The sequence below is a fragment of the Saccopteryx leptura genome, chromosome 9 (assembly GCF_036850995.1).
Source record: "Saccopteryx leptura isolate mSacLep1 chromosome 9, mSacLep1_pri_phased_curated, whole genome shotgun sequence".
Taxonomy (NCBI): Eukaryota; Metazoa; Chordata; class Mammalia; order Chiroptera; family Emballonuridae; genus Saccopteryx; species Saccopteryx leptura.
The window spans coordinates 92,514,611-92,525,653 of NC_089511.1; the positions used below are offsets into that span (position 1 = coordinate 92,514,611).

The 11,043-nt window shown below is 45.9% G+C and overlaps 1 protein-coding gene across 1 annotated transcript in view; it reads left to right on the forward strand.

Annotated features, from left to right (window-relative positions):
• The window catches only part of MARCHF8 (membrane associated ring-CH-type finger 8), a 130,756-nt gene extending 119,713 nt beyond the window's left edge, over window positions 1-11,043 (forward strand). The window contains exon 8 of the mRNA XM_066349640.1: window positions 8,465-11,043. Within this exon, the coding sequence (XP_066205737.1) occupies window positions 8,465-8,559 (95 nt within the window). The 3' untranslated portion in view covers window positions 8,560-11,043. The remainder of the gene's footprint in view (window positions 1-8,464) is intronic.

The following is an 11,043-nucleotide window of genomic DNA, read 5'->3' on the forward strand; positions in this document are numbered from 1 at the left end:
TGCTGTGTCATGGGGTGGCCAACTACTGCTTGCCCACCAAACTCCTGTGTTTGTAAATAAACTGAGGCACACAGCCACGCCCATTCATTTATGTAGGGCAGTTGCCGCCGCCATGGCCGTGCACATGCAGGTTCTCTCTGGATTCAGGCAGACGGTAAAGGAACAGTGGAGCCAGAAAATGGGTCATTCCATTTATTAGAGTCTCATAACAGTGGACAAGCAAACAGCTAGGGAAGACCGCTTCCCTTTCTCCCATCTCAGGACCTACCGGTCTCAGCACTCCCATCCAAACAGGCTGGGGTGCCTGCCATCAGGGCGCCCAAGGCCCGACTCAGTCTCCGGTTCCACAACTCGTGCTTATCCTCCCGACTCACCCTCTGGACTCACGGGCCCTCCACACTCTCCAGCAAAACCTGCCAGGCAGAAATACCCCTTCTCTGGCAAACAATAGCAAACAATCGCCCCTCCCCATGGCAGGCAGTCTGCATTTCACAATCTGCCGCCCTGAGGGCAAGCACTGGCAGCCTTCCACAGACTACACACACAAGGCACTGCCCCAATAGAAGTGAGCAAACCTAAAAAACCCTATTAAAACCTTTTTGCCCAGTTTGTCCCCTTGTACTAAAATTAATTCAAAATAGATCGAAGACCTAAATATAAGACCTGAAACAATAAAGTACATAGAAGAAAACATAGGTACTAAACTCATGGACCTTGGTTACAAAGAGCACTTTATGTATTTGACTCCAAAGGCAAGAGAAGTGAAGGCAAAGATAAATGAGTGGGACCACATCAGACTAAGAGGCTTCTGCTCAGCAAAAGAAACTGACAACAAAACAAACAGCCAACTAAATGGGAGATGATATTTTCAAACAACAGCTAAGGACCTAAAATCCAAAATATACAAAAAACTCACAAAACTCAACAATAAACAATCCAATAAAAAAATGGGAAGAAGACATGAACAGACACTGCTCCCAGGAAGAAATACAAATGGCCAACAGATATATGAGAAGATGCTCATCTTCATTAGTTATTAGAGAAATGCAAATCAAAACTGCAATGAGATACCACCTCACACCTGTTAGATTAGTTATTATCAACAAGACAGGTAATAACAAGTGTTGGAGAGGCTGTGGAGAAAAAGGAACCCTCATTCACTGTTGGTGGGGATGTAAAGTAGTACAACCATTATGGAAGAAAGTATGGTGGTTCCTCAAAAAAGTAAAAATGGAACTAAGTTATGACCCAGCAATCCCTCTACTGGGTATATACCCCCAAAACTCAGAAACATTGATACGTAAAGACACATGCAGCCCCATGTTCATTGCAGCATTGTTCACAGTGGCCAGGACATGGAAACAACCAAAAAGCCCGTCAATAGATGACTGGATAAAGAAGATGTGGCACATATACACTATGGAATACTACTCGGCCATAAGAAATGATGACATTGGATCATTTACAGCAAAATGGTGGGATCTTGATAAATTATACAAAGTGAAATAAGTAAATCAGAAAAAACTAAGTACTATATGATTCCATACATAGATGGGACATAAAAATGAGACTCAGAGACACGGACAAGAATGTGATGCTTGGGGGGGGGGGGGCTGAGGGTAGAGGGAAGGGAGGGGCACAAAGAAAACCAGATAGAAGGTGACAAAAGACAATTTGACTTTGGGTGAGGGGTATGCAACATAATCAAATGTCAAAATAACCTGGAGATGTTTTCTCTGAACCGGTGTACCCTGATTGATCTACGTCACCCCATTAAAATTAATAAAAAAAGAAGTACATTAACAACAAAAAAAACCTTTTTGCCCAACAATTTACATATTGTATTTAGCTGATTTCACGCCGTAATCACAAAGTTAAATAGTTGGGACAGATCTTTTCTGGCCTGCAAACCTAAAATATTATGTACATGATCCTTAATAGAAAACTTTGGTCAACCGTTGGACTTTGTGAATGGTGTCCCTAGAGTTGCTGGTCACAGCCTATGGCAGAGATCCTCTCTAGGACCTATTATTTCCTCCAGCCTCAGAAGTGACACTGTGGCCAGGAATTCTGGTCTGCATCTACATAGATGGTTGTTGGTCAAGTAAGTTTGTAAATATGATATTGTTATAAAGTACCACATCCCAGATTCTGAAAGGCACTGTACCTCATATCATCAAGTTCATGTAGAGACACCCAGTCCAGATGAATTTTTGTTGGAATCCATGGGAGTCCGAAAGACCAGAGTAACAGGCTTTACTGAAAGGAAGAAAGGAACCCTGCTAGGGGCGAGTTATATAGTGTTTGGGAGAGCCTGAGGGGATACTGAGGCAAAAGTCCTGGTTTGTCTGGAATGCTCCTCCTTGGGGGCTTGGAGCATGTGGGTGTTGAATTACAAGTCCTGGTATGTCTGGAGCCCCTCCTTGGGGCGGCTTCTCAGCCTTTTGGAATTCCTTTGTCTCAGGGGCAATAGTCCAGTTCCAGTAAGGGTGAGGTCTGACAGATAAGCAGAACATCAAGAGGGCAGTTTGGAATACATATATCTATCATTTATATACCCTTGCTCACACACATGACATCATGTACGAGCTGGCAACATTTGTTTAAGGGATACACAGAAACATTAAGACTTTCAAGGTAACACAATCAAAGATGTTTACAAAATCTTTCAAGGTTCCTCTTCCCTCACTAGCCTAGAGGTATTTTAACCCTCAAGATTCCAGGAAAGGGAGGAACTACAGTCAATGCAAGGTGGTATGTAAATTCTGCCTCGTACTGAAAGAGGAGAAGTTTCTAGGTTAACCTTTATTTTAGATTTAAAACTAAATGACCCATTGTTCTTGCAAGCCAGAAACTTCTACATTCTTCTCCCTCCCCTCCCTAAAGGAGGGACGGGACAGGAAAGCCTGATAGAAAAGCCTGACCTTTCCTCTCAGAATATCATTATCAATTTTCAGCTTTTTGGTACCTTACAACAATATATATGTTTGGTTGCTTATAGTTTGCATTGGGTGTGGGGGACAGGCTGTAAGCAGGCAGGGTTGTTATAGCCTAAGGCTTAGTTTTAAAACTAAGCTTTTCCCCACACCCTTAACTGTTACATGATGTGGGGTGGTGCACTCTCATGAGGAATCCCATTATGCCTCAGATAAGTGACTTTGTATCAGAGACTTCCTTGTTTGTATATTGGATTAAAGGTTTTGAGTTCTATACAGAACTCTAAAATGGGGCAGAGGAGCCCATGCTGGAGGAGAGCAGAAAAAGGCCACGTGGAGGAGAGGAGAAGCAGCTAAGATGGCGGAGTGCTGAAGGAGAAGCCAGTTTGAGCAGAGAGAAGGAGATGGGGAACAGAGGTGAATAAGGCTGGTGAGGTAGAGCCCTTTGATTCTATGAAACTCAGATAAGTCAGTAGTTTTGTGAGCCCTGAATGAGTGGGTTTTGGAGCCTAGTGTGTGTTTTTACTTGCCCACCAGGTGCAAGCTAGGATTAAAGGTGACTGTTGGGCAGATAAAATATTGGGTTGGGGAATAAATTCGTAGTGTTTTTATATTTTATTTTACAACGATTTGTTTGCTGTTTGGCAAAGGGTAAGTATTCATCCGATAAAACTCTTTCTGCTCTACAAAACTATGTTAATTGTATTTTTGAGTTATTTAATTTTTTATTAGTTTTGAGGCTTAGAAATGGAATACCCAAGAGGCAAAAATCAACATTTTCGACACCTGCTCTTCTTTGCTTTTCATCGAGGTCAAAAAGCTGCCGAAGCAGCCCGGGACATTTGCGACATGTATGGAGAAGGTGTCATAGGCGAGTCTACAGCACGGAAATGGTTTGCAAAGTTCAAAAATGGCGACTTTGACGTCAATGACACGTCCTGTAGCGGAAGGCCTTCTGAATTCGATGAAGAACTGGGAAATGCTCGAAAAGAATGCCACGGTCAACAAGGAGCTCTACATTGCCCAGCTACACTGCGTGAATGAGGCTATTCGACTGAAAAGACCTGATCGACATGGTCAAACCATACTCCTTCACGACAACGCCAGGCCCCATGTTGCACAAGTCGTCAAAGCCGACTCCAAGAGCTCGAATGGGAGGTCCTTCAGCATCCGCCGTATTCTCCGGACCTTGCACCGACTGATTACCATCTTTTCTGCTCCCTGTCAAACCATATGAAGGGCGTTACCTTCGATAACAAAGAGGTCCTTAAAAACTGGCTCAACAACTTCTTTGACACCAGACCAGGTGATTTTTGGCGGAACGGCATCAACAAATTGGTCGAGAGGTGGGAAGAGGTTGTAAACAGCAACGGCGAATATATAATTGATTAACTTATTGATATAATTATTGTTTTTTGTTTAAATAAAAGTTTTTGGTAAAAATGCTACGAACTTATTCCCCAACCCAATATATTATGCTCACTTTGTTAAAGATGGCACTGCCCACGTGGAGGCCGTCGCCCAGGTGATATTAATGTGTGTTGGGGGCGAGCTGTGGGCAGGCAGGATCGTTGTAGCCTGGGGCTTGGTTTTGGGATTAAGCCTTTCCCACCCTTTTTGATGTGGGGTGGTACAATCCCATCATGCCTCAGAAAGTGACTTTGTATTAGAGACTTCCCTATTTTGTATATTGGATTAAAGGTTTGGATTTCTACACTATAAAATAGGGGCAGAACAGGAGCTTGCGCTCTTGGTTCCTGAGATTATCATTAGAGGAGAGAGCAGAGAGGAGAGCAGAGAAAGGCCATGTGGAGGAGGCCAGGAGAGACAGCCAAGATGGCGGAGTGCTGAGTGAGAAGCCAGTTAGTGCAGAGTTTGTGCAGAGAGAAGGAAGGAGATGGGCAACAGAGGTGAATAAGTCTGGTGAGCTAGAAACCTTTGATTCTAGGAGAACTCGGATTAAGTCAGTAGCTTTGTGAGCACTGAATGTGAGTGGGTTTTGGAGCCCAGTGTGTGTTTTTTACTTGCCCACCGGGTGCAAGCTAGGATTAAAGATGTTGGCCCATCAGTTTTTGGCTCCGTTGTTTCTTTACCGACTGTCCGAATCCTATGCGAACCTGCATGGGCCAGGCTGCTGTGATGGTGGCTGTGGCTACTGGCTTTACATTTGGTGTAGTCTGTGGCAGAATTCGAATCAGATCAGTGTGGAGCCACCACCACCTTTGAGCGGTGGAGTAGAGGACTGGATGCTGTTATGGTTCCCCATGGCTGTCATTTTGGGGACCGTAGGCTAGTTGACTTTTACAGCCATGCATGAGGAAACTGAGAGCTCTGTGGAAGAGGCTTCCCAGGACCTGCCAACCGAGCAGTGGAAGGAGCTGGAGGAAATGGGGGAGAAACAGATGCTGACCCTGGAGCTGGAGGAAGCGCTGGAGGAGGAGGCTGGCCAGGTTTGCGAGATTTGCCTGGAAATGGAGCAGCCTCTGGAGAAGGAATCACAGGTTCGTGAGTTACAGATTGCCCTGGACGTTGTGGAGAGCCAGCAGTGGCAGGAGGCCGGGGGCTCAAGCCCAGCAGCAGGAGCTGATGTTTTCAGTTCCTTTTTGGAGAATGAGGAGAATCGGTCTGGAGTTGCAATCCAAAGTCTCCAGAAGGTGGGAGCCCAGCAGCAAGGAGTACCTACTATGCCCCTGGTAGGTCTGCAATTTGGGAACATAGGGGTGGGTGCCATCATGCTCTCTGGAGCAGAGATGGAAATGCTGACTGCCATTGCCACGTGCTCCTCCTTGGGATAGTGTAAGACCTGCCAGGACGGCAGGAATGAGGGGGGTGGCTGAGGTCTCCTGTGCATGGACTGATTTACTAGACTACAACCGGAGTGGGCACTGGCTCCTTTGTTGGATGGACTTACGGATTTTGGACAATGTGAAATACTGTGATGGGGGTGGGGGGCAGCTTTCCTGGAGGCCCTTCCCCTACACTGGGAAGCTTTTCCCATGGCTAGAAAGAAGGCCGAGGACATTTTGCACTTTTGGCAAAGTGCTCAGAGACTGGTGAAATGTACCTTTGTAATTGTTGAAATTGTATGATTTGTCATGTTGTTGTAATTTGTGTAATGTGCTTAATTTCCTTGTGCAGGAATACCTGTGCTTTAGATTGTAAGCGAGCTAAAGGGGTGGAATGTTGGTCAAGTAAGTTTGTAAATATGATATATATGTTTGCTCGTTTATAGTTTGCATTGGGTGTGGGGGGCAGGCTGTAAGCAGGCAGGGTGGTTATAGCCTTAGGCTTAGTTTCAAAACTAAGCTTTTTCCCCCACACCCTTGATTGTTGCATGATGTGGGGTGGTGCACTCTCATGAGGAATCCCATTATGTCTCAGATAAGTGACTTTGTATCAGAGACTTCCTTGTTTGTATATTGGATTAAAGGTTTTGAGTTCTATACAGAACTCTAAAATGGGGCAGAGGAGCCCATGCTGGAGGAGAGCAGAAAAAGGCCACGTGGAGGAGAGGAGAAGCAGCTAAGATGGCGGAGTGCTGAAGGAGAAGCCAGTTTGTGCAGAGAGAAGGAGATGGGGAACAGAGGTGAATAAGGCTGGTGAGGTAGAACCCTTTGATTCTAGGAAACTTGGATAAGTCAGTGGCTTTGGAAGCTTTAGCCATGGAAAGGGAAGTGTTTTCCCACTGTGTGTATTACTTGCCCACCAGGTGCAAGCTAGGATTAAAGCTAATGGCCCACCAGTTCTTGGCTCTATTGTTTCATTACCATCTGTCCGAATCAAATGCGAACCTGCATGGGCCAGGCGGCTCTGATGGTGGCTGTGGCTACTGGCCTTACAATGGTTTTGGAAAGAGCTGAGATGTATAGTTCCAGAGGTTAAAAGGCAGAGAGGAAGAACATGGCTTCCTGAGCTGACAGTTCCTCAGCCATCAGAGAAGCCTGCCTGTTTTCTGCTTCTCCCTGGCTTTCTCTTGGAGCTGAAATGAGAAAAGCAGAGTCCAGACTCCACCAGTGTGACTCAGTATCTCCTGCACATGAGGTTGGAGCGTAGAAGCCCAGGGCTCAGAGAGCAGACCCTGTGCTTCACTCTGATTCTGTACTGTCTTCCACCTACCAGGTGAGACAGCGATGAGCTGGCCTGGCAGTGGTCCCAGCGCTAATGTAGTAGTCTGCAGGGGTTCAGGGGACACAGGGTCGGGGTAGGGAAGGGGTGAGGCAACATAGATGAGTGTGTGAGAAAGAGTGGAGTAGCCCATTACCCTTGTTATCCTACCTCTCTGATGTTACGCTGTCCAGTTATGAAGTGATGTTAGAAGATGGGAGCTCTTGGTGAGGGCTTTTTTTTTTTTAATTGGTTGATTAATGAATTTTGGTTCATACCAACAAAAGCTTGGTAACCCAAATGTCTCTCCAGATTTCTGTTCAAAACTTTTCCAGTCCATGAAACCCAGTGCTCTGGGAACCCTGGTCAGGGGCTCTTTCTCTGGCCAGAAGTGTGGTTGTGAGAGTGCCCACATCATGCTCCCCCGGGAATGCCCGTTACTTTTATCCAATTTTCAACGTGGTCCCTGCAGAATTTTCCAGTTGGTCCCTGCAAATCCCCTCCAGAATTTTCCAGTTGGTCTAATAAATAAACATGAGACAGATTTGCAAGAGAAAATAAACTCAGTACATAGGTATGTACCGGAAGCCTGCATGCAGGAGAGAGTCAGACAGGAAACCTGAGGATGCGAAACATTCTGAGCTAAGGATGAGGCAAGGTGACTTGGGGGCTTGAAACGGTCATTGAAGTATAAGAAGAACAGAAGCTTAGTAAACAGAAGTTTGTCCTGCCCTATACATAGGTCAATAAGGTTATCTCGTAATTCAAGTTTTGTAATTCAAGTTCTTCTAGCTAGTTAAGGGAGGGCCAGAAATTTCTCTTGAGGCTGAAGCTAAAATTGCCTTTAGTTCAAGATAAATTGCATACCACTGAGGCACGTCTTGGGGTGGCTCATTCTGAACTCCCGTCCTGGGTTGAATAAGCAACCAGCTGACCAGTCTTTGTTTGGGCAGAGTCCTGTCCTCCACAGGCCTGGCAGCAAGCACTTGAGATAAATAATCAGAATGCTGGAACTGAGGGGTGTCCTGAGGAGGAGGACTTAGAAGCTCTCAGGAGGAGCACCAGTGTGGCCTGGGGTCCTAGTGCCCTCAGGCTGGTGGCCTCTCCTAGTTCCTTTCCTGGGATTTTCGCTGAGCAAGTTTTCTCATCTGTGGAATGGGGCTGACCATCCCTGTGTGCCCCTGCAGGGTGAGCTTTAGAGAATCAGGCAGTGCTGGTAGGTCTTCACAGTTCCCTGTGGAAAGGATCCACTCCTTCCTAGAGGCTGAGGGGCACGAGAGTAAGAGGACACTGAGGGCCCCGAAGCTGGGGGCCCAGCTCAGCTCTGCCCAGGAACACGCTCAGGACCCCTCGCTACTTGGGGTATCAGTGACAGACCCACTGGCAGCAAATTGGTAGCTGATGCTGTTTCTGATCTATTTTAGACACAGCACTGCGCATGGGCCATCCCTCCTCAGGGCGGCCCTGGAACCAAAGTCTTGCCCCTTCCCATGGAAGCAGAGGACCAGGACATGACTGAAACTTGGATACCGGAACACTTTCGGAAGCAAAGTGTCCATTGTGCAGGAGTATCTGATGCAGAAGCCCCTAACACCCTTCCCATAAGACTGAGTTCTAAAGCTCTCCAATCAAAACCTGCCCACCAGCACTTTTCTTGCACCAGCTTAAAGCCCTGAAGTAAGAGTGGGTAGAGCAGACTGATTTGAACTTCATCTTTGGTCTCCTTATAAACCCTTCTTCTTTGGGGAAACCTGTTGCCTCAGGCTTTGGCTTTCTGTGGGCTGCTTGTGATGAACTTACGGCCCTTGTTTGCTAACATCCGGCTGGTCGGAGAAGGATGACCCCTGAAACTAAAACAGCTGCCCAGATGTCAGGGTGGCTGGTCTTTCTTTGAAAAAGATGAAATGACTGATGAAACATGAAGAGTGTGGCCCTGGCTGATTGGCCTGGCATGTTGATGTCCTGGATTCAGTTCCTGGTCAGGACACACAGTGTTGCAGAAATCAAAGGAGCACAAAGATGCCCAACTTGATGAAGGAAGTAGGATTTATTTAGCCGTCAGAGCTGCGTGTCCTCAGCAGAGGCAACAAAACACATGCTCCTCGCAGTTAGATTTTGTGCATCTTATACACCTTATACACCTTTACAGCTTTAGCTTTCACGGGACAAATGCCTGATTCCTATGACTTCTTTGTTTGCAGCCCTACATGACTTTTGTGTCTTAGGGAGGGGAGGCCAGAGGGTCTGTCCTTGACAATCATATCAATCATATCACTCATTCTTCTTGCTGCAGCTGCAGTTCATTTCAAGGAACTGATAACAAGCAAGGTCTACAGCTGTGTTTTGTTATTTTTTAAACTTTTCTGTATGACCTTTTCTGTATGACCATCCTGAGCACTGAGGTCACAGGCTGGAGTGTAAGACCCCAGACATTGTAGGCCCCCCTCTCCTCTGCATTCTTCTGGTTTCTCCTCCTTCAATAGGAAAGATGATCATCTGCTTTTCCACCTCTCCCTTTCCCCTTCTTTCTCTTTGTTGCAGTAATATAATGTTATAGTAATTAAATATATAGAAATATAAGAAAATATAGAAGATATAGAAATAAGTTAGGATATAACATGAAAGACCATTAATGCAAGTGAATAAGGATATGCCCTCTGGGTGGGAACTAATCTAATGTTTATGTACAGATATGATAGGCAGCTTATGTCTTTTGCGCATGGCCCAGTTAGTGTGTGTGTGAAGTTATATATAGATAAAAAGTGGCTTGACATGACAATTCTGTAGATTAACTCGCTGCTAGAAGAGCTCCCTGCTAGGAATTCCAAAAAAAAAGTGATTTGATGTTATAATCCTGTAGATTAACACCTGTTAGAAGGCATATGCCAAAAAAAGGTATGTTGGTCAAATAAGTTTGTAAATATGATATATGTTTGCTCACTTATAGTTTGCATTGAGTGTGGGGGACAGGCTGTCAGCAGGCAGGGTTGTTATACCCTAAGGCTTAGTTTTAAGACTAAGCCTTTCCCACCCTAAGTGACTTTGTATCAGAGACTTTCTTGTTTGTATATTGGATTAAAGGTTTTGATTTCTACACTATAAAATGAGGCAGACCAGGAGCTTGCTCTCTCGGTTCCTGGGAATAGCATTAGAGAGGAGAGCAGAGAAAGGCCAGGTGGAAGAGAGGAGAAGCAGCCAAGATGGCGAAGTGCTGAAGGAGAAGCCAGTTTGTGCACAGTTTGTGCAGAGAGAAGGAGATGGGGAACAGAGGTGAATAAGGCTGGTGAGGTACAAACCTTTGATTCTAGGAAACTTGGATAAGTCAGTGGCTTTGGGAGCCCTGAATGGAAAGGGAAGTGTTTTCCCACTGTGTCTATTTCTTGCTCGCTGGGTGCAAGCTAGGATTAAAGGTAATGACCCACCAGTTTTTGGCTCCATTGTTTTATCACTGTCTGTGCGAATCAAATGCAAACCTGCTAGGGCCAGGCGGCTGTGATGGTGGCCGTGGCTACTGGCCTTACAAGATACTAAAGCCAAGGAGCCCCCCTGCTGTGATAGTTGCCCAGATTCCAACATTTAATGTGGACTGTCTCCATGCTGCTCTGACCAAGGACAGCCAAGAGGAGCATGCTGATGGGGCCCCATTAAGCTGTACCCAGGCACGCCATAGGATCTATGAGTAATAAACTGCCTGTGTGATTCTTGCAACTAACTTGTGTGTCGGTTGTGTCTTTCCTCCGCTGGCAATTGGCCATGACCCCCTCCTCCCTTAAGTAGACGAAGAGACATTAAAAAACTGGACATTCCAGATCACCTCCCCCCAGACAGCCGGACTGACTTCCCCGGGTGTGGAAGGTCCCTAGCTTACTTACGGTTAATCCTTTTTTCCCTGTAACAACTACCAGCCCCCACCCTTGAATCCCCTATTTAACTCTACCTGTTAGAGAACCGGTTGCTGACCTCCGCCTTAGGAGTCAGCCTGGCAGATGCCCCCTAATAAACT